The 24,478-nt window shown below is 40.3% G+C and overlaps 1 protein-coding gene across 2 annotated transcripts; it reads left to right on the top strand.

The window, feature by feature from the left end:
- The first annotated feature begins 4,278 nt into the window (after positions 1 to 4,278).
- Positions 4,279 to 20,233, top strand: NUDT19 (nudix hydrolase 19). Of its 2 annotated transcripts, XM_037820337.1 has the most exons (3): positions 4,294 to 5,204; positions 18,045 to 18,252; positions 19,136 to 20,233. In XM_037820337.1, the coding sequence occupies exons 1-3, from the start codon at positions 4,491 to 4,493 to the stop codon at positions 19,339 to 19,341; spliced, it is 1,128 nt and encodes a 375-aa protein (XP_037676265.1). In that variant the 5' UTR covers positions 4,294 to 4,490; the 3' UTR covers positions 19,342 to 20,233. The 2 variants fall into 2 exon arrangements, with proteins under 2 accessions (XP_037676266.1, XP_037676265.1); XM_037820338.1 differs by lacking the exon at positions 18,045 to 18,252 and having other exon boundaries at positions 4,279 to 5,204; positions 19,136 to 19,305.
- Positions 20,234 to 24,478: the final 4,245 nt, after the last annotated feature.

The following is a 24,478-nucleotide window of genomic DNA, read 5'->3' as shown; positions in this document are numbered from 1 at the left end:
GAATATTTTCTGCCACATGCAATATGCTGTTCTCTAGTCTCTGCTCTCATTTCTGTAATTCAAGAGAACTCTGATAGAAGCCTGAGTCAACTTAGATATTTGATAGTGAAGTCATTAATTTTCTAAAAACATTTTGTATGATCTTGTATCAAGACATAAGTAATAGATAAAACAACAAAAATTCGAAATGTTTAATGTAAGATACATATGAGGTCAGTGTTAATTCTATGGGAGATAAAATTCATTTTTCCCAGATTAAAATCCAAGTTAAAGGACAGAGCTTTATTTCCGCAAATTAAATGCTATTTGTTTGTGGGAACAAGAAATACCTGGCAAATTCCTTTTTATGTATTCTAAATTAACTTAGGCTTTTAAATGCCACAAGGGAAAAATATTTTTGGTAAATAGGAGTGTCAACTTTGTGATTTACCTCAGGTTTACAGTGAGCAACATAAAAGATGTGTGATGCCGAATGACTAAAAAGTAGTTTGGGTTGAAGAGAGTTGTGGTTTGCATGAAGACCCTGATTATGCTGCATTTCCCTTCTCAGTGTTCACACTGTTACATTTTTAGCTACTTGATTCCTTTTCGGAATGTAGTTTTCTGTTCTGTAATGAATGCTTTTTAAGGGTGCCAGCCTATGTCAGCCTGGCAAACAGTGTGTTGTAGGACTGCCTCTGCATTCCCTTGAGGAGTGCCTCTTCCCAGAAGTCCTGACAACTGGGCAGGGGGCTCTGCCTCTCTCCAGCTACCTCAACCAAGTCATTGGCCTCCCTGTGCCTCACTTCCCTCATTAGTGAAATTGGGGGCCCTGAATGATACACTAAAAAAATCCTTTTATCACTTAAAACATTTAACAATGTAGTTAAACAAGAAAGGTTTTTGGGGGTGGGGGGTGGGGGGGCTGTTTGTCTGTTTTGGTGCCTATTGAAATGGACTCACAGTTTTGGGGGGTTATTGACTAAAAATAGTCTGCTGGTAAAATTCCATATTAATTTTAAAACTGAGACTTGTCTAAGCTTACTGTGATTTTTTTTCCACATCAGAATTAGTGGATGGTCTTAAAAGCAAATTTGTGCAAATGCTATTTATTTACAATATTTAAATTAGGCTAGGAATTCGAATTTCAGGGAACTCTTTGTACAAGTCCTTGTATTTATTTTAAAAGTCCAGTGTTTATTAAAACAGTCTTTTACCCAGCAATAAGGCCACGTAAACTGATTCTGGGAAATTGCAGGTACAAAACTGTCATTTGTCATGGGACCTAGGAGAATTGTTTTGTCAATAACATGGTGACCTCAGAACTGTAACTGCATTAGTTGCCTGATATCAGGGGTCTTGAGCTCAGCACAGGGGTGTTTTTGTATGTGAAACCAGATCCAAAGTGGAGCTAAAACCTTCATGGTTACTATTTGAATGCTGCTTCTAACTAAAATGTTTATTAATAAGTAAAAAAAGTTAAAGATAATATGCAGCATTTAAAACAATGGGAAAAGTCATCCTCAAATGATTTGGCTATTAACTACTGTGATTTTCAAAAAATATTCTTCATCTTACTTTTTCATGGACATTCTTCATGGACATTTACCCTTCACAGAATATCATTACTTAAAGAGATGTTCAGAAACACTTCAGGATTACAAATTTCCAATTGCTGTTCCACAATACAATTAGACTCTTCTTTTTAATGAAGATGGATATCCTGGTAGAATAGTAGGGTTCCACGTGAAGAATCTTTGGCCATGGTCAGCACACATCAAAGTCATATTTCAAATACTGTTTCTTCTGCTTCTCAAGAAGTGACCACGGTTGATGTTACAGCTCTGTGTCCATGATAAGATGGATTCTTGAAAAATGTTCCTGTCTTTCTTTAGTTATTTCCCATCTCATTCCACAAAGAATTCTGTTTTCATTGCAGTACTTTGAAGACCCTGGGCATCCTGGTCCCTTGGTTTTTAAGTTTTCAAATTTTAAAAGCTTTAGACTTATGTGACCAATGTAAATAAACCAAATGAGAGAACAAGATGGCAAAATGATTTTAGAGTCTTTTTAATGTACTGTCAGAAAGCAAAGTTGATTACACCCTTCTTTTATGAATGTTATGCATATGGAAACGATCTACAAGGAAATATTTAGAAATCAAAATATGAATTATGCTGTTTTTTCAATATTTGTATTTAATGCTGTCATATTGTTTTTACAATAAAAATTTGAATGCTTTTGTCATCCAGAAAGTGTTATTGTCATCCAGAAAGTGTTACAGGCAGTGTCTCAGTAATAATAAATAATACAAATATAATAATAGTAAGATACAATTTCAGAAACTTCTCAAAAAAAAAAAAAAAAGGCAAAGCAAAACACTTTTGGAATATTAACTTGGGGGATCAAAAGCACATATGTGAGAAACAAGCACTATTCCTAAAAAGGAATAAATGCTCACCCGCTTGTGGAGAAGGAAAGAATTTATTCACGATCTTGCAAGAACTGGCCGCAACCAAAATGTGGGGGATTGGCATGCAGAACAATAGACCCAGCACTATTTATTCCCTATGCCTAACTGCAAGACTCTCCCCTGTTTCTCCAGTGGCTGGATACTTCAGAGGTTACATTCTATTTGACAGGCCTAACTAGCCCCAGCAAATCCGAAACATGCAGCCAGGGCAAATTTGAAATATTCAAAATAAGTCTCCCTAGGAAACTTGAAACATTTGAAACAAGGAACATTTGAAACAAGTAGCCACCCCTAACTATAATTGTTATGCCCAGGCCTCTTTCCTTTGTTCTTTTAACTGCAGAGCCAGTCTGAGCTAGTTTGGTAACAAGTTATGAAGCTATCTTAAGAAACTCTACCCCCTTGCAAGGATAGTGGGCAGATAAACAGGAGGACCCACCATTGTTTACGGCTTGGCTTCTTAACCTTCTGCCAACCCCCAAACTGCCCCCACCTTGTGTGAAAGCTAAACTTAATCTAATTCTCACACATAGTAACAAGACATAATAGTATAGAGGTTAAGAGCCTGGACTATAGAATCAGGTACATATGGATTCAGATCATATCTCATTGAGGAAGTTCCTTAATTTCTCCTACCTCCTACTGTACTTTAGGAGTAATACAGCCTATACTTTGTAGGGATATTGGGATAATACTTTTCCCTGACAAAGGACCACTGTGTTAGCTGCCACTGTTATAATTTATTATACTATTATATAAGTTCCCAAAACTGCATTGTTGGGTAAGAGAAAAATATATGAAAACATTTATCTTTCAATAATAGATAAAATTTGCTGAAAAGCAATTTGAAGGTTAAAGCTAGATATACCTGTCAAAATAAGAGAAGGTATATAATAAAAAGTTCTAGATTACAGAGAGAAATTCATATTGATGTAGAAATTGGAATCCATACATCTTTAAAGTCAAAGTTACTGAGGTATAACTTAAGTTATAATTAAAATTCACCTTTTAAGTGTAGTTTTGAGTTCTGACAAATACATGCAATCACCTAAGAGTAACTACATGTAAGATAGCGAATGTTTCCATCACCCCTAAAAAGGTCTCCATGCCCTTTCTATAATAGTCCCTCCATTCCTTCCACCCCAGCCTCTGGCAACCATTCATTTGATTTCTGTCCTTATATTATTTCCTTTTCCAGAATGGCATACATTTTAAGAAAGTAAATAAACGGAATGCATATATTTTTCAAACAATTTTGCGAAATCTTTTAAAATGAACATTTTGAGAAGTAATTTCTACCTGGCGATTTCTGTAGCACAGGGTGCTTACTGTTTATTCATAGGTGAATTTTGTTTAACTCATTCTTCTGCTTAGATGGTTTCATCTTATTTATCCACTGAACACCAATGATCCCCACTTCCTGGTAATTTTCTGGTGCCGAGAATCCCACCACCTTAACAAATATTTTCATTTCTAAGTATTTCGTGATAGATTTTCTGCATATGCGTAGCACATTTCTGGGGACAGGAATTCAAGGAGAAACTTTCACACTCAGTCTGTGCAATGGGAAATATATAATTTGGCATCCGGTTTATCCATCAGTTTCACTTGGGCAGGGTTCACGTGGGCCTGCAAAACTCAGACAACTGCGCGTTGAACCTATTTTTACCACGGAAGGTCAAGTGCGCTAGGAAGCATTCCTGCTCGCGGTCACCTTCCCGAGTGGGTGCGACGCGGCCCGCCACGCCCTTGTCCCGAGAGAGTTACCAGGATAGGCCCAGGACACTCCAACCAGTGCCAGTTCGCACCCGCGCCACGCCCTCTTACCCGAGGGCGCGGATAAAGGGCGAAAGACCCAAGTTCGCCGAGCGAGCAGCGGGTGCGCATCTTGCCCGCAGTAAGTCCACCGAGGTTAGGGCCTCGGTCCTCAAGGCCGGGAAGGCCGCCGGGGGCGCTGGGATCTGCGTGACGCCAGGAACCGTGTCCGGGAACTCCTGCCGCGCCAGAACCAAGAGGCGAGGAGCCGCGCGCCACCGCCATGAGCGTCCCCTTGCGGCCGGGCCCCAGCAACTGGCGGCGGGCGGCCACTATGGTGCTGGCGGCCGGCTGGGCGCGCCCGGGCCCCGCCACCCCGTCGCCGCCGGCCGCGGGCTTCCGGCTGCTGCTGCTGCGGCGCTCCCCGCACCAGGGTTTCCTGCCGGGCGCGTACGTCTTCCCGGGCGGCATACTGGAAGCGGCCGACCGCTCGGCCGACTGGCGGGGCCTCTTCGAGCCGCACCACAGGCCGCCCCGCTTCGGCCTGGGCCCCGCGCCGCTCCCGCGCGCAGCCTTTCCCGCGCTGCCGGACCCCAGCCCCGACGCCGCCGACGGGGTCCCTGGGGCGCTGCCGGATGACGTGGCCTTCCGCATCTGCGCCATCCGCGAGACCTTCGAGGAGGCAGGCGTGCTGCTGCTGCGGCCCCGCGGAGCCCTCCCGGCCCCCGGGTCCGGGCCAGAGCCGGACCGCGCGCTGGAGCCGCCTCCCGGCCTGGCCGACTGGCGCGCCCGCGTCCGCAGCGACCCTCGCCACTTCCTACACCTGTGCGCGCACCTGGACTGCACGCCCGACATCTGGGCGCTGCATGACTGGAGCGCCTGGCTCACGCCCTTCGTGCGAACCGGCGGCCGCCGCTTCGACACGGCCTTCTTCCTGTGCTGCCTGCTGGAGGCGCCGTCCGTCTGCCCGGACTTGACCGAGGTGGTGGACTGCCAGGTAAGGGCATCCTCATGGCGGGGAGTGGGGGACCACAGGAACTTGAGAATGACGAACCCGGGCGGGCAGAGCCCAGAGTGGTTAATTAACTTCCCCAGGGCTGCACAGCCAGTGACTGAATGGGTTTGGGATCCCGGCGGTCCAGCCCTCACCCTCAGGCGGATTTCCCTGGCTTCACAGGTATCCAGACCGTTCTTCCTATGCCTCCCAGCTGTGCAGAACCTTCATCTGCTACCAGGCTCTTTGCTAAACACTTTACATGTATTAATTCATTTAATCTTCACGGCAGCTTTATGAGATAGGTATTATTAGCTGTCTGGCCAGAGGTTTCTCAATTTATTGATCTTTTCAAAGATCAAATTTTTCCTTTCATGGATTGTCTCTGTTCATTTTCTATTTTCTTGGTTTTTTTCAGAATTTTTTTTTTTTTTTTTTCTTTTCCTGTTCACTGTGGCTTTTATTTGCTCTTCATTTTCTGGTTTCTTAAAATAGAAACAGATTTTTCAAGACCTTTTTTCCTAATATAAGCATTTACTTCAATAAACTTTCCTCAAATTGCTGCATTATCTTCATCCCAGAAATTTTAATATGTTGTGTTTTCATTTAGACCAAAATATTTTTGAATTCCGATTATGATTTAGTCTTTGGCCCGTGGGTTATTTAGATATGTTTTTAATTTCTATAAATTATATGGAGAGTTTCCAAATACCTTTCTGTTAATAATTCCTAGTTCTCTTTCATCAGAGAACGTATTTTCTCTGATTTCAGTCTTTTTAAACTTATTGAGACTTGTTCTGTGGCCCAGAGTATTGTCTATCTTGATGAATATTCCCTGTGCACCTGAAAAGAATAGGTATTCTGCTGTGTTTGATGGACTGTTCTGAAAAATGTCAGTTTGAGTTGTTTGTTGGTGTTATTCAGGGCTTCCATATAATTTGCTTGTTCGACCAAATAGAGAGGAATGTTGAAATCTTCAATTAAAAATTGTGAATTTGTCTATCTCTTTTCAGTTTTATCGGTTTTCTTTCATGTATTTTGAAGCTCCCTTATAAAGTGTTGCATACAATATTTAGGACATGTAAGACTTGATGGATTGACCTTTTGATTATTATAAAATATCCTTTCCCTCTGAAATATTCTTTGTTCTAAAATTGGAAGTATATTCTGTCTGAAATTAACATAACCGCTTTGGTTTTCTTTGGATTAACCTAGAATATTCTTTTCCATCTTTCACTTTTAGCCTGTTTGTGTCTTTAAGGTGTGTTTCTTGTAGGCAGCTATAGTCTTGCTTTTTTTTTTTTATCCGACATAACCAATTTTGCCTTTTAATCAAAATGTTTAGATCAAATCTGCTATCTTGCTGTTAGTTTTTTTCATTTGTCCTATCTATTCTTTGCACTGTTTTGTTTTTTTTTCTTTTTCTGCCTTCCTTTGGATTAACCAAATATTTTCATGACTTTTATCTCCACTATTGACTCATTTTTCAAATACAGCTTTATTGAGATATATTCACATACCCTACAGCCATCCACAGTGTACAATCAACCCATTCATAGTACCATCATATAGTTGTGCATTCATCATCAGAATCAACTTTTGAACATTTTTCTTACTCCAAAGAATAAAAAATAAAATAACAGTAAAAAGAAAACACCCAAAACATTCCATCGCCCCCCTGTCCCACCCTATTTTTCATTTAGTTTTTGTCCCCATTTTTCTACTCCTCTGTGCATACAATGGACAAAGGGAATGTGAACCACGAGGTTTTTATAATCACACAGTCACACCATGTAAGCTACATAGTTATGCAATCATCTTCAAGAATCAAGGCTACTGGGTTGCAGTTCAACAGTTTCAGGTATTTCCTTCTAGCTATTCCAATACACTAAAAACTAAAAAGGGATATCTGTATAGCGCATAAGAATGCCCTCCAGAGTGACCTCTCCACTCCATTTGAAATCTCTCAGCCATTGAAACTTTGCTCTGTTTCATTTTACTACCCCCTTTTGATCCACTATTGACTTATTAACTATACTTCTTGGTGGTTGCTCTAGAGTTGCAGTATGCGTCTTTCACTTCCTGTATAGTGTTAGAACCTTATAACATATACTTCCATTTCTCCCATCTTGGCCTTTATGCTGTTATCATACATTTGAGTTTTATTTCAGTTATAAGCTCCAAAGTATACATTGTTTTTGCTTTTGGAGATCAGTCTTTTAATAAATTGAAGTTTTTGGCTATTATTTCTTGGAATTTTTTTTTCTACTCCTTTCTCCTTGCCTTCTAGTACTCCCATCATACGTATATTGGTGCACTTAATGGTACCACTTTTCTCTGAGGCTCTGTTCATTTTTCTTCTTTTTTTTTCTCTTTGTCTTTGGTTTGCATAATTTCTGTTGCTCTGTCTTCAAGTTTACCAGTTCTTTCTTCTGTTAATTCAAATCTATCAAACCCCTCTAGTGAACGCTTCATTTCAGGTATTGTACTTTTCAGCCCCAGAATTTCCATTTTTTTAAATAATTTCTTTCCCTTTGTTGATATTCTTTATTTGATGTGATGTTGGCTTTATACCTTCCTTTACTTCTTTTTTTTAAATCTTTTTATTTTACATTCAACATCTGGTTGCTCTCACAGGACGTTCATGTTGCCTGGTGTTTTTTTTCCACTGTAGGGTCATACCTTCATGATTCTTTGCATGCCTCCTAATTTTTTTGTTGAAAACTGGATGTTTTAGATAATATATTGTAGTAACTTTGGGTATTTTTCCTCCCACTTCCAGGGCCCCTTATTGTTATTTTCTTGTTTATTGGCTGGATTATTTTGGTGACAGCTATTTGCTGCCACTCTCACATCCCACCTCCCCTCTGCAGGAAGGTGCAGCTTTGGGTATACCTATAGTCACCGTGGGATTACAGTGGTAGGGTTCTCTTCCTCTCATTCTTTGACTATCTAGCTGTTAAAGTCTTGTTGCTACTGATGGTTCTGTTTTTTTTTCAACGTTTCCCTAATAGCTAGTGAAGCTGAGAATCTTTTCATCTGCTTTTATTTGATGCCGTTTTGTTGACATGTATTTATGTGCCCTGCAGCCCATCCGAATTTGGTATGCAGTCACCAGCTCACCATGGCATTGCATGGTTGTGCATACAATCTCATGATTGATTTTGGAGCATTTTTATTACTCCAGGAAAGAAATAAAGATTAAAAAAAAAAAGAAAGAAAAGAAAACCAAAATACCCCCATACCCCTATTATTGACCCATAGTATTTGTTGGTACGTTTGTTACTGATGATGAAAGAGTCCTAAAATACTAACTATAGTCCATAGTTTGCAGTAGGTACATTTTCCCCATATACCCTTCTGCTAACTCCGTGTAATAGTGTTGTACATTTGCTCCAGTTCATGAAAGAATTTGTTTTATTTGTACAGTTAATCACAGACATTGTCCACCACAAGATTCACTGTGTCATACGTTCCCATGTTTTAACATCCAACTTTCTTTCTGGTGACATAATTTCATAATCACACAGCCACACCATGTAAGCTACATAGTTACGCAAGCGTCTTCAAGAATCAAGGCCTACTGGGTTGCAGTTCAATAGTTTTGAACAGTTCAACATTCACACACAATTCAGCACTGTTATTTATTCTCACAATGTGCTTCCATCACCTCTGTCCATTTACAAATGTTTAAGTTCAACCCAGCTAGATTCTGTACATATTAAGCAACCACTTCTATAGAAAATTTCTGTATTTTCCAAAATATAGAAAGTATTCTATATTATATGACTATTAGTTCACATATTATATTTAGTTCATATCAGTAAGATCATGTGGTGTTTGTCCTTTTGTGTATGACTTATTTTGCTAAACATGGTGTCCTTGGGGTTCATCCATGTTGTTATGTGTTTCAGGACTTCATTGCTTACTTCTGAATAATGTTCCATCATTTGCGTATACCACATTTTGTTTGTGCATTCATGTGTTGGTGGACACTTGGGTTGTTTCCATCTTTTGGCAATTGTGAGTGATGTTTCTATGAACATCAGCAATGCAATGTCTGTTCATGTCCTTAATTTCACATCTTCTGGGTATATCCTGAGTAGCAGGTTTGCTGGGTCATAGGGCAACTTGGAACTTGGCTTTCAAAATTGCTCTGGGACATTAATTGCTCTTGAGACTAAACCAATCGGAAAGCCATAAGGACCACACTCCCCTTTGTCTAGTTTATGGAAGGATGAGTAGAAAAATAGGGGAAGGAAACAAACAGACAAAGGTACCCAGTGTTCTTTTTTACTTCAATTACTCTTTTTCACTTTAATTATTATTCTTGTTATTTTTGTGTGTGTGCTAATGAAGGTGTCAGGGATTGATTTAGGTGATGAATGTACAACTATGTAATGGTACTGTGAACAATCGAATGTACGATTTGTTTTGTATGACTGCGTGGTATGTGAATATATCTCAATAAAATGAAGATTAAAAAAAAGAGAGAGAGACTAAACCAATCAAATTTTCATTGTATGGAAGGAATAGTTCCAAGAAGTCAGTATTTGATATTTGTTCTGACCCTAGGAGGGCTCCTCCATTGCCTCTTTCCCCAGTTCTCTCCTGCAAACTAGCTGATCTGTGTCTTTGTTGAATCTGCACCCTCCATCCAATTGCCTTTTTTTGTTTGTTTGTTTTTTGTTTTTTGCTTTTTGTTTTTTGTTTTTTCATTTTTATTGAGATTGTTCAGATACCATACAATTATCCAAAGATCCAAAGTGTACAATCGCTTGCCCCTGGGTACCCTCATACAGCTGTGCATCCATCACACTTAATTTTTGTTCAGTTTTTAGAAACTTTTCATTACTCCAGACAAGAAATAAAGTGAAAGATGAAAAAAGAAAAAAAAAGAAAAGGAAACTCTAATCCTACCCTATCCCTAACCAACCCCCCTCAATTGTTGACTCGTAGTATTGATATAGTACATTTGTTACTGTTTATGAAAAAATGTTGAAATACTACTAACTGTAGTATATAGTTTGTAATAGGTATATAGTTCTTCCCTATATGCCCCTCTATTATTAACTTCTAATTGTATTGTCATACATTTGTTCTGGTTCATGGAAGTGATTTCTAGTATTTGTACAGTTGATCATGGACATTGCCCACCATAGGATTCAGTTTTATACATTCCCATCTTTTGACCTCCAACTTTCCTTCTGGTGACATATATGACTCTGAGCTTCCCCTTTCCTCCTCATTCACACACCATTCGGCGCTGTTAGTTATTCTCACATCTTGCTACCAACACCCCTGTTCATTTCCAAACATTGAAGTTCATCCTAATTGAACATTCTGCTCATACTAAGCAACCACTCCCCATTCTTAAGCCTCGTCCTATATCTTGGCACCTTATATTTCATGTCTGTGAGTTTACGTATTATAATAAGTTCCTATCAGTGAGACCCTGCAATAATTGTCCTAATGTGTCTGGCTTATTTCACTCAGTATATTGCCCTTGAGGTTTTGTCATCAACCCATTTTTTTTTTTAATATGGTTTTGTTCACTCACCATACATTCCATCCCAAGTAAATAATCGATGGTTTTCTGCATGGTCATACATTTATGTGTTCACCACCTTCACCATTATCTATATAAGAGCATCTACATTTCTTCCACAAGGCAGGAGGGAGAGTCAAAGAAGGTAGAGAGGCAAAAGAAAGAGGAAAAAAAAAGACAGCTAGGAAGCAGCAAAAGGAAAAATAACCTTAAATCAAAGTAGAATAAAGAATCAGACAATACCACCAATGTCAAGTGTCTAACATGCCTCCCCTATCCCCCCCCTTATCTGCATTCACCTTGGTATATCACCTTTGTTACATTAAAGGAAGCATAATAGAATGATTCTATTAGTTATAGTCTCTAGTTTATGCTGATTGCATCCCTCCCCCAATGCCTCCCCATTTTTAACACCTTGCAAGGTTGACATTTGCTTGTTCTCCCTCGTAAAACAACATACTTGTACATTTTATCACAATTGTTGGATACTCTAGATTTCACCAAGTTACACAGTCCCAGTCTTTATCTTTCCTCCTTTCTTGTGGTGTCTCACATGCTCCCCACCTTCCTCTCTCAACCGTATTCATAGTTACCTTTGTTCAGTGTACTTACATTGTTGTGGTACCATCTCCCCAAATTGTGTTCCAAACCACGCACTCCTGTCTTCTATCACCCTGTAGTGCTCCCTTTAGTATTTCCTGTAGGGCAGGTGTCTTGTTCACAAAGTCTCTCATTGTCTGTTTGTCAGAAAATATTTTGAGCTCTCCCTCATATTTGAAGGACAGCTTTGCTGGATACAAGATTCTTGGTTGGCGGTTTTTCTCTTTCAGTATCTTAAATATATCACACCACTTCCTTCTTGCTTCCATTGTTTCTGCTGAGAGATCCACACATAGTCTTATGAAGCTTCCTTTGTATGTAATGGATCGCTTTTCTCTTGCTGCTTTCAGGATTCTCTTTGTCTTTGACATTTGATAATCTGATTATTAAGTGTCTTGGCGTAGGCCTATTCATATCTCTTCTGTTTGGAGTACGCTGCGCTTCTTGGATCTGTAATTTTATGTCTTTCATAAGAGATGGGAAATTTTCATTAATTATTTCCTCTATTATTGCTTCTGCCCCCTTTCCCTTCTCTTCTCCTTCTGGGACACCAATGATAACCTACATTATTGTACTTTGTTTCATCCTTGAGTTTCCGGAGATGTTGCTCATATTTTTTCATTCTTTTCTCCATCTGCTCCTTTGCATGTAGGCTTTCAGGTGTTTTGTTCTCCAGTTCCTGGGTGTTTTCTTCTGCCTCTTGAGATCTGCTGTTGTATGTTTCCATTGTGTCTTTCATCTCTTGTGTTGTGCCTTTCATTTCCATAGATTCTACTTGTTTTTTTGAACTTTTGATTTCTGCCGTATACATGTCCAGTGCTTCCTTTACAGCCTCTATCTCTTTTGCAATATCTTCTCTAAACTTTTTGAATTGATTTAGCGTTAGTTGTTTCAATTCCTGTATCTCAGTTGAAGTGTACGTTTCTTCCTTTGACTGGGCCATAACTTTGTTTTTCTTAGTGTAGGTTGTAATTTTCTGTTGTCTAGGCATGGTTTCCTTGGTTATCCAAATCAGGTTTTCCCAGACCAGAACAGGCTCAGGTCCCAGAGGGAAGAAATATTCAGTATCTGGTTTCCCTGCGGGTGTGTCTTAGAAAATTGCTCCACCCTGTGATGCCTCGGGTCACTGTGCTTTTCTGCCCAGCAGGTGACGCCTGTTAGCCTATAATTCTTGACTGGTGTGAGGAGGTGTGGCCCTGTTCCCCCAGGCTCTGGGGTCTGATTCTGAATGGAAAGGGCCCCACCCCTTTCCTCCTAGAGAAGACAGAGCCCCCAGGTGGAGGTTATTAGCATTTCAATGGTCTTGCTCTGTGCTTGTGCTGTCTCCACCCTTCTCTGCTTCACAGCCCTGGAAACTGAAAATGACTGGGGCTTTCTCCACTGAGCCAAAAAAGAAACAGATAGTCCCCTTCAGACCCAGTCCAAGGCGACCCTCTGGCTCTCCCAGGTCAGTCGTCACTCTGTTTTTTGGGGATGCGTACCTGTAGTGAGCAGTTCACACTCGCTACTTAAAACCCCAGTTGGAGCTCAGCTGAGCTATATTCACTTGCTGGGAGAGAGCTTCTCTCTGGCACCACGAGGCTTTGCAGCTTGGGCTATGGGGGAGGGGGGTCTCACAACTTGGATCCGCAGGTTTTACTTACAGATTTTATGCTGTGTTCTCGGGCATTCCTCCAAATTCAGGTTGGTGTATGATGAGTGGATGGTCTCGTTTGTCCCCCCGCAGTTATTCTGGATTATTTACTAGTTGTTTCTGGTTTTTTGTAGTTGTTCCAGGGGGACTACTTAGCTTCCACTCCTCTCTATGCTGCCATCTTGTCCCTCCCATCCAATTGCCTTTTACTACAGCCTTCACTGTTTTTGAGAGTGCCATTAGTCTTGAATTTCTCCATGCCCTCTTGCATATGGAGTCAATTCCTTTGGGAAGAGATTAAGAACTTTCCCTTGGCTAAACTTTCCCAGGCAAAATCTCAAAAGAACTCTTGAGCTGGGTGTGGGACAATGTCTCTGAAAGACATCCCTGTTTTAGGAGCTGAATGGTTGGTGGAGAGGGAGCAGTAGCCTGAGGTTTTCTTGACTTGCCTCTCCTGTCATGGAACCACCATTCCATGTGTTTTTAAAATTTTCTATTTCTCATCCTGTTCATATTTTCCTTTATATCTTTGAGCACGTGACATATTTTAACAGTGGTTTTAATGTTCTTTGCTAATGCCATCAGCTCTGTCAGCTCTAGATCTGTTTCTATTGATGGACTTTTTTTTCTCCCCCTAGTTTTGGGTCACATTTTTCTGCTTTGTTTTTATTGGACGTTGGTTTTGTGATTTTATGTTGTTGATTGCAGGATTTTTTCATTTTCCTTTGAAGAGGGTTGGACTTTTCCTGGCAGACAGTTATTACAAATTAACTTGTTTTGAATTTGTTTTTAATCTATTTTAGAATGAGTCTATAGTAGCCTTTACTTCCTGACTAATTTAGCTATACTTCTAACATGTGTTCCTCTGTGTATTATCTAATACCTCTTACATTCAACAATGACTCTCACTGTGGTGGAAAATAAATTAAAATATTCTGAGCTCATCCTAGATGAGCTCTGGGAATTGCTAGTCTTCAGCTCCCAGGTAATTATTCTTTTCTCAAAAATCATTCCTTTCCAGTCTCAGGTGCTTTCACCTATGCACGAACAGATTAGTGTTTAGCAAAGACTCAAGAGAACATTATACAGATTTCTGGAGCTCTTCTCTGTAGATCACTCCTCTCTGGTATGCTGCCTTCCAAATTCTAGCCTGTGTGGGCCTTCCCAAACACCAATCTCTGTCTTCGCAACTCATTGAGAATCCTACACTGATTAGGTGCTTCCTGACTGTGCTGCAGTATTGGAATTACCTCTAGGCAAAAAGTCTGAGCAGTTGTAGGACTCACCTCATTTGTTTTTCTTTTCTCAAAGAGAACAGTTCTGCGTTGTCCAATGTCTGAAAATGTTTGGGGTTGGGTTTTTTTTGTTTTTTTGTTTTTTTTGTTTTTTTTTTTTTGTAGCTTTTGTCCTGTTCTTTATTGGCAGTGATGGTGGTGATACAGTTCTTGCATTCATGGCTGGAAGAGGAAGTTCCAATAACCAGTTCTTAAACTAGTCTAGGTCAGTGGTTCTCAACCAGGGGTTGACTCCCTCTTGGGGAACATTTGACAGTGTCTGAAGACATTTTTGGTCATTACAGCCAGGGGATTGCTACTGTGTTCTAGTGGGTAGAAGCCAGGATGCTGCTAACATCCTACAGTGCGTAGGATGCCCCCCACCCCCACCTCGCCCCAACAAAGGCCGAAAATGTCAGTAATGCTGAGATTGGGAAACCTAGTGGAAACAGTGGCTCCAAATTGGAGCCAGATTTCCTCTCCCTCCAGGTATTGAAGACCAGATTTTCTAGTTGGAGGAGCTGCCTGAGTTTTCTCATGGGTAAAATGGGAGTATGCAGGGTTAAGGCATAAAACCTTATATAAAGCATTTTGAGCAATGCATTACCAGTAACAAATGACCAGTAAGTGATAACTTATTGTAACCCACAGCTTGGACTAAACTGAATGTATTGGGTTAAGTGAGTTGGTGCTTACAGTTTAACCCATTATCCTGATTATTATCACTTAACTCACATGGAACCAAAAAAGTGAAATACCTTGGTGATGACTTGTAGAGATTGGGTGGTCGTTTGAGGCCCACAGCTTTGCTTTTCAAAATGCAGCCTTGGCCAACTTTAGAATGACTCGGAATGCTTGTTAAACTTACAGATTGCTGGGCCACATACCAAGGACTTAGGAATGTAAAGGTTTAACAAGCTTCTCAGGGAATGTTTAAGCACGTACAAGATCGCAAACCTTTGGCCTAGAGTTATCCAAGGCAGAAATCTTTAATTTTACCCTCCTGGGTTTGGGGGTGGGAATCAGTTTCCCCCAGTGTGAGTGGATATTTAGTAAACCAATTAAAGAAAGACCCTTTGGAGTTGTTATGTATTCGTTGAATCAGCTCTTGTTGTCTAAGTGTCTACAGGAGAAAGGTGTGGTATGGGAGTTTGCAGCACAGTGTCCATTTGAGTTAAATGGGCCAACTCTGGTTTATACCTTACAAAATTACCACGCTTCCAGGACTGTAGCCCGAGCCATGCTTCTTGACCTTCCTGAATCCTCCCATTGCTCCTGATTATTCACCCTCATTGTAACATGGTACACATCATGCTGCACTGTGGTTGTTGAAGGCCCTACAGGACCTGAGAGAGTCTTGTCTTGCCCACTACTGTAACCAGGATTTAACAAATGATTATGATTACTGAGTCATTATATAGATATTTCTTTTTAACTTTCTAGTGTATTAAAATAGCTAGAAGGAATTACCTAAAATTCCTGAACTGTAATCCAGTTGTCTTGATTTTTAATACAGTTTTATTGAGATATATTCACATACCCTACAGTCATCCACAGTTTGCATCATATGGTTGTGCCTTCATCACCAGAATCAATTTTTGAACATTTTCCTTATTCTAAAAGAAATAAAAATAAAAAAGAACACCCAAAACATTCCATCCTCCCCCATCCCACTCTATTTTTCATTTAGTCTTTGTCCCCATTTTTCTACTCATCTGTCTATACACTGGATAAAGGGAGTGTGAGCCACCAGGTTTTCATAAGCACACAGTTACACCATGTAATAAGCTATGTAGTTATGCAGTTGCCTTCAAGAACCAAGGCTACTGGATTGCAGTTCAACAGTTTCAGGTATTTCCTTCTAGCTATTCCAATACACTAAAAACTAAAGAGGGATATCTATATAGTGCCTAAGAATGCCCTCCAGATCTCAGCCACTGAAACTTTATTTTGTTTCATTTCGCTCCCCCTTTTTGGTCAAGAAGATGTTCTCAATCCCATGATGCCAGGTCCAGGCTCATCCCTGGGAGTCACATGCCATGTTGCCAGGGAGATTTCCACCCCTGGGAGTCATGTCCCATGTAGGGGGGAAAGCAGTGAGTTCACCTGCCATGTGGGCTGAGGGGGGGTGGCGCATGTGAGCAACAAAGAGGTTCTCTGGTGGAGACTCTTAGGCACAATTATAAGTAGGTTCAGCCTCTCCTTAGTTGTCTTGATTTTTGACAATGATTGAATAACTAAATAGCCTTTATCTAGTGATTATAAAAACCTTGTGACTGACCCTCACTTGTACCCCCTTATCCTGTTTTTTCAACTTAGGGTCTTATGATCACTAAAGACAGCCCCTGGTGTTTATTAATGAAGGGCCTTGAGTCAGCCCAGAACTAACCCACTCCAATTCTAAAATTGTCTTGGTAGATGTGTAACAGTGACTTTTTAAATAAAATCTTAAAACTGTAAGCAAGCAGGAAATTGTAAAGTAGCAGGCTTTAATGGAAGCTCTTAGTTTCACAAAGAAGCAACATGTAAATGTAAACTCTGAAGCAGTATGTAAATGTAAAGTCTGCACGCAGATTTGCATAAACATTCATCTATGGTCCCCAGACCTCCCAGATATGAATAAAGCCTTTTCAACTATCTCCCTAGTCTGCACACCCCCCACATACACAGGGTGGGAGAAGCACCTTTCCCAGGTATCACGTATTTCCTGAAGGAAATAGGAAATAACTAAATTAGTGAAATTCTCCAGACCTGTTATCCGTTAACTAAGATGATTTCCTCTCTTTTGTCTCTGAAGGATATAAAAGCCAATTGAAAAATCACTTTGGGGAGACTAATTTGGGAAATTTTACCCTGTCCTCCCACTGGCATAAATAAACTCTTTTCATCCTCAGCCTGGTTTGGTGTGACTTCTATGGGCCACACCGAGTAACAAACCCAGATCCAGGAAATGCCCGTTCTACAGACAGAGCTGGATCTATCCAAAATTGACCCATCTGACATGTCCAGTAGCTTAAACTTTAACATATAAGTGACCTATACCTCTTTATAATACTAAAAGCCACACCCATCATCATATTAAGGCTACCATTTTCTTAAATATGTTGTGTCATTAAACATGTAGTCAATCTGCGCATGCTCAATAAATAGATCATCTATAACCTCGTCATTTGGAGCCATTGTGCTCATTATCCTAAAACCTGCCCATCTTTTGATACTATAAAACTGTCACAGTTACTGCAGTTCTAGGAGACAGATTTTTAGTCCAATAGGCCATCTGATCTCCTGCTTTGTGCTTAGCAATAAACTCTTTCTCTCTTTGAAACCCTGGTGTCTCAGGAATTGATCATTTGAGTGCATCGGGCAGACAACCCACCACTTTTGATTGATATCACTACCGTATATCCCCAGAGTCCAGCAAAGACATGCATTTGTGGGAGAAAAGAAAGGGCACCAAATTCTCAACCTGGTTTCAGAAATTTACCCTTCATAGTCTTTCTTCCTTCAGGAGTGACCAGAACCATCTTGCCCTCTTGTGTCTCTTGTCTTTTATGCTGGGCATCTCCCTCAGGTCAACCCTTGGTCTCTCCTGGTTAATTTACCAGTTACCAGGATCAGTGTCCCAGTAACCAACCTCTTAATAGGATTAACCTAGTTTTCTTCACAGGAGCTTTTCATGTTATTTCAAAGGGATCTTTGATTAAGTCTTAAGATCTTTGGATCTTACGATCTCAATTCTTACATTATGGACAAAAACCTCAAGGAAACTTTACCTTTGTCTTTCACAGTGGTCATCGCCATCAGAGGCAACTGAAAATTTCATATCAAAAGAAATTTGGTTGGCACCTCCACAGTTCTATGAAATAAGAAGACTTGAAAACTTTGCCTCTCTTTCTGACTTGCACAAATTTTGTTTGGATCGTGCAGTCGAAGGGAGGGAAAGATGGATGCCCATCACAATGTTAACTGCTGATGGGATGCTCCAGCTTTTACCAGGTAAATCAGTGATGCCTCAGTGCTTTTGTTAGTCTTCACATTTAATGCACGGACCACGTAGCCGTATTTCCCAGCACAAAACATGAATTTCAGCCTGTGTTTAATACCCTACCTGGGTCAGTCTTTAACCATAGTATTTTTTATAATCAGGAATTCCGAATATGCCACCTTATACACACATACACACACACACATATAGTGTATATTATACATATATATAATGTTATGTATAAAGATTTACATAAATATATTTCACAACCACTGATTGAGTTCTTTCCCACACATTATCTCACTTTTTTACATTTTAATTTTGAGTTAATCAGAACTTGTAAGTTATCAACTTACATAAATTAGGAGAGTTTGTTGGTGGTCATTGTTGTTGGGCAAGCATGGGATGGGGTTTTGTGGCAGTTTATAGCGGAGCTTTGTGACCCGTCGTGCTCTGTGGCTGCCTGTCTCAGTTCTTCAAAATAGTAATTTGTTCCTCAGCCTACATGGAGGTAGTTTAGTGATTTTGACGGGTAAATGATAATTTCTCCAATTCAATACTTAAAATTATCAGTGCAACCCACATGGAAATGCCAAAAATGTGTGGATATCAAGGCCAGTATTGATATCAGCTTTGAGTAGGGTAGAGTCATGAACTAGTTTGTGGAAAAGTTACCATTCACGATGAAAACATACCAGTCATAAGTGTTTATATGCCCAAAGAATATACTTGTCTGGGGTGTATGTGGGTGTTTTTAAAATATTAAAAACACAAGGAATCAAGATAAGCTCATAAAATCTGGTTTATTTAACAACTCTCTCAGTTCTAAACACATAAAATAGATAAAAATGAATACTGATTTATATGTAACTAATATATTTTATTGTTTTTCAGGTGATGAGCTCTACTTGGAAGATTCAGACTATTTAGAAAAACATTTATTCACTGAAAAAAAGATTGAAGAAATCATGAAAGAAGGCAAGAAATTTCACCGACTAGTGTTGCATGATCGCCATCTTTATAGTCTTTATGTGACTGTTGAGTCAAAATACAAACAAGTTTATCCTAAGTCATATGTCATGGGTAAGAGCCACTTGTAGAGGCTGCTTGTTTGCAAACTGGCATATTTGAAGTAGTCCTAATGAATAACGAGAGTTGACCAGACTTGTTTGAAACTGAAGGAACTTCATGCCTGTGAAAGTTATGTTCACTTATTTCACTTATTTCAAGTGAATTATTGTGTCTTGCTTATTTTATTCTTTAAACCTTTCAGTATGCCACCAATATGAAGTATTAATGCTCTTGTTACCAACTTGAGAAAAATTTCACAGTGGTTCCACTTTTAGATTGTTTTATTATCTCAAAAGTTCAAATAAGATGCCTACTGTCTTTGCTTTTCTAACTATCCACAGTATTAGCACTTTCCCTGATGTGCTTAGCAGGGTGATCCACGAATTCCATAGACTTTCTGCTGGAATTAATTTAAGGGTGCCATGATTAGGTGGTAAAATAGACTTGAAACAACCTTCAAGTGATAGTCATTTTCTTGCTATATCTTTAGCTTTGATGGTTAAAATACAATTCTGTTTAAAACCAAAATGGCATTATCTGTTCCCCAGATTGAAATCTATTTTAGTTAATATTTTAATGAAATATGAAGCTACTTACCAATTTAACAAAAACCATAATTATTTTTACTCTGAAGTGCTAATTAATAAATGCAAAGTATTTAGAGAAATGTAGTACTAGTCATCATTTAAAGGTTAGTGATGTTTATTTTCAGTATGTCTAATACTATGTGGAAAGTTTTTCACCTCTTGAAAGAGGAATAATGTTTGTTGATTAAAGGTGGGAAATGATGAGTAAGGCACCTTCTATTTCAAGATCTTTGACTATATTGTACATTATACAATGAATTTCATTTTTCATGAAAAGTGTTAGTTTTCTAACTGTAAAATAGTAATAACGATAAATAAAGTGAAATAAAGCTTGTGTGTATTATTTAATCCTGATTAGAGGAATGCATCTAAAACGGTGGTTCTCAGCCTGGGCAGTTGTGCCCTTAGAGGATGTGTGGCAGTGCCGCATTTGGTTGTCACGTGGGGGCTGCTACTGCCATCTAGTGGGCGAGGCCGGGGATGTGGCTGAACATCCTGCTGTGCACAGGACGAGCGCTCCGCTCCGCAGCAGAGAATTACCCCGCCAGGGTTGAGGAGCCTGATCTAGAGTAACATCTGTTTTCGTCAGAAAATGGTTCCAATATGAAAATTTTGAGAGCCACAGATATTTTTAACATTCCATCTGGCTTCTGAATTTACAAAAATTCTCCTTGTTGACTTTTGGCCTTGGGCACAATATTCTTTCATTCTCACAGAATACTAAAATGGTGTAGCTGGAGGAGACTCTGAACACCATCAGTTAGCTGATGAGGAAACTGAGACACTAGTTAGTGTCACGGAGAAGAGCAGAACCTGACTCCTGGCCCCGTGCCCTTGTTGGCGTTACTATAATTAAGTGGGTGATTTTAGGAGATGCAGTGATAAAGTCAGGTGATTGGTTTTCCTTCATAAAGATTTATCTGAATGAACCTCATCTCCTTCCAAGAAGTCCTTTAGTGAGGCTGTCACATGACTTCCTTCTATGCTGGTACCCAGCCCTTACTCCTAGATAATAGGGTACCCTCATGAGCTGAAAAATAGAGTTGCTTTGGAACCTAGCTTGCTGGTGTTCATGGCATTTATCATAGTCTTTCTTATCTAACATGGTCAAGCTACCTGGACCTCAGATACAGAAACAGAAACCTGATTGCTTGTCCTGTCCCTCCTCCTTCTAGTCATCTATACCCATGCCCCTAACATCTTGTCCAGGGCACAGCCAGGAAAAATGTGTTGTTTGTTTCAGATAAATGTACTGTACATCTCTTGAAATTGAGATTATGACCTTGGGAATAAATACTAAGTTAGTGTAAATTTTCTTTGCCTGTGTTATTTTGGGTGACCTTCTTAAGCATCCAAAAGTAAGCCAGCATTGGTCATTTCAGGTAAGTATGTCTTATCAGCACAGGAGTTTGTTGATAAAAATAAAACAATTGAGGCGGGGCAAGATGGCAGACTGGTGAGCTGTAAGTTTTAGTTACTCCTCCAGGAAAGTAGGTAAAAAGCCAGGAACTGCGTGGACTGGACACCACAGAGCAATCTGTCTTTGGGCATACTTCATACAACACTCATGAAAACGTGGAACTGCTGAGATCAGCGAAATCTGTAAGTTTTTGCTGCCAGGGGACCCGCACCCCTCCCTGCCAGGCTCAGTCCCGGGGGAGGAGGGGCTGTCAGCTCCGGGAAGGAGAAGGGAGAACTGCAGTGGCTGCTCTTATCGGAAACTCATTCTACTGATTCAAACTCCAACCATAGATAGACTGAGACCAGACACCAGAGACTCTGAGAGCAGCCAGCTCAGCAGAGAGGAGACAGGCATAGAAAAAAAACAACACGAAAAACTCCAAAATAAAAGCAGAGGATTTTTGGAGTTCTGGTGAACACAGAAAGGGGAAGGGCGGAGCTCAGGCCTTGAGGCGCATATGCAAATCCCGAAGCAAAGCTGATCTCTCTGCCCTGTGGACCTTTCCTTAATGGCCCTGGTTGCTTTGTCTATTAGCATTTCAATAACCCATTAGATCTCTGAGGAGGGCCGTTTTTTTTTTTTTTTTTTTTTTTAAATCCTTTTTTCTTTTTCTAAAACAATTACTCTAAGAAGCCCAATACAGAAAGCTTCAAAGAATTGCAATTTGGGCACGTCAAGTCAAGAGCAGAACTAAGAGAGCTCTGAGACAAAAGGCAATAATCCAGTGGCTGAGAAAATTCACTAAACAACACAACTTCCCAAGAAAAGGGGGGTGTCCGCTCACAGCCACCATCCTGGTGGACAGGAAACACTCCTGCCCATCGCCAGCCCCATAGCCCAGAGCTGCCCCAGACAACCCAGTGTGACGGAAGTGCTTCAAATAACAGGCACACACCACAAAACTGGGCGTGGACATTAGCCTTCCCTGCAACCTCAGCTGATTGTCCCAGAGCTGGGAAGGTGGAGCAGTGTGAATTAACAAAGCCCCATTCAGCCATCATTTGAGCAGACTGGGAGCCTCCCTACACAGCCCAGCAGCCCAGAACTGCCCTGGGGGGACGGCACTCACCTGTGACATAGCACAGTCATCCCTCAACAGAGGACCCGGGGTGCACAGCCTGGAAGAGGGGCCCACTTGCAAGTCTCAGGAGCCATACGCCAATACCAAAGACTTGTGGGTCAGTGGCAGAGACAAACTCTGGCAGGACTGAACTGAAGGATTAGACTATTGCAGCAGCTTTAAAACTCTAGGATCATCAGGGAGATTTGATTGTTAGGGCCACCCCCCCTCCCCGACTGCCCAGAAACACGCCCCACATACAGGGCAGGCAACACCAACTACACACGCAAGCTTGGTACACCAATTGGGCCCCACAAGACTCACTCCCCCACTCACCAAAAAGGCTAAGCAGGGGAGATCTGGCTTGTGGAGAACAGGTGGCTCGTGGACGCCACCTGCTGGTTAGTTAGAGAAAGTGTACTCCACGAAGCTGTAGATCTGATAAATTAGAGATAAGGACTTCAACTGGTCTACAAACCCTAAAAGAACCCTATCAAGTTCAGCAAATGCCACGAGGCCAAAAACAACAGAAAATTATAAAGCATATGAAAAAACCAGACGATATGGATAACCCAAGCCCAAGCACCCAAATCAAAAGACCAGAAGAGACACAGCACCTAGAGCAGCTACTCAAAGAACTAAAGATGAACAATGAGACCATAGTACGGGATATGAAGGAAATCAAGAAGACCCTAGAAGAGCATAAAGAAGACATTGCAAGACTAAATAAAAAAATGGATGATCTTATGGAAATTAAAGAAACTGTTGACCAAATTAAAAAGATTCTGGACACTCATAGTACAAGACTAGAGGAAGTTGAACAACGAATCAGTGACCTGGAAGATGACAGAATGGAAAATGAAAGCATAAAAGAAAGAATGGGGAAAAAAATTGAAAAACTCGAAATGGACCTCAGGGATATGATAGATAATATGAAACGTCCGAATATAAGACTCATTGGTGTCCCAGAAGGGGAAGAAAAGGGTAAAGGTCTAGGAAGAGTATTCAAAGAAATTGTTGGGGAAAACTTCCCAAATCTTCTAAACAACATAAATACACAAATCATAAATGCTCAGCGAACTCCAAATAGAATAAATCCAAAAAAACCCACTCCGAGACATATACTGATCACACTGTCAAACATAGAAGAGAAGGAGCAAGTTCTGAAAGCAGCAAGAGAAAAGCAATTCACCACATACAAAGGAAACAGCATAAGACTAAGTAGTGACTACTCAGCAGCCACCATGGAGGCGAGAAGGCAGTGGCACGATATATTTAAAATTCTGAGTGAGAGGAATTTCCAGCCAAGAATACTTTATCCAGCAAAGCTCTCCTTCAAATTTGAGGGAGAGCTTAAATTTTTCACAGACAAAGAAATGCTGAGAGAATTTGCTAACAAGAGACCTGCCCTACTGGAGATACTAAAGGGAGCCCTACAGACAGAGAAACAAAGACAGGACAGAGAGACTTGGAGAAAGGTTCAGTACTAAAGAGATTCGGTATGGGTACAATAAAGGATATTAATAGAGAGAGGGAAAAATATGACAAACATAAACCAAAGGATAAGATGGCCGATTCAAGAAATGCCTTCACAGTTTTAACGTTGAATGTAAATGGATTAAACTCCCCAATTAAAAGATATAGATTCGCAGAATGGATCAAAAAAAATGAACCATCAATATGTTGCATACAAGAGACTCATCTTAGACACAGGGACACAAAGAAACTGAAAGTGAAAGGATGGAAAAAAATATTTCATGCAAGCTACAGCCAAAAGAAAGCAGGTGTAGCAATATTAATCTCAGATAAAATAGACTTCAAATGCAGGGATGTTTTGAGAGACAAAGAAGGCCACTACATACTAATAAAAGGGGCAATTCAGCAAGAAGAAATAACAATCGTAAATGTCTATGCACCCAATCAAGGTGCCACAAAATACATGAGAGAAACACTGGCAAAACTAAAGGAAGCAATGGATGTTTCCACAATAATTGTGGGAGACTTCAACACATCACTCTCTCCTATAGATAGATCAACCAGACAGAAGACCAATAAGG

Source organism: Choloepus didactylus, chromosome 27, assembly GCF_015220235.1.
Source record: "Choloepus didactylus isolate mChoDid1 chromosome 27, mChoDid1.pri, whole genome shotgun sequence".
Lineage (NCBI taxonomy): Eukaryota > Metazoa > Chordata > Mammalia > Pilosa > Megalonychidae > Choloepus > Choloepus didactylus.
Note: the sequence above shows the minus strand (reverse complement) of the source record. Positions and strands in the feature narration are given on the sequence as shown.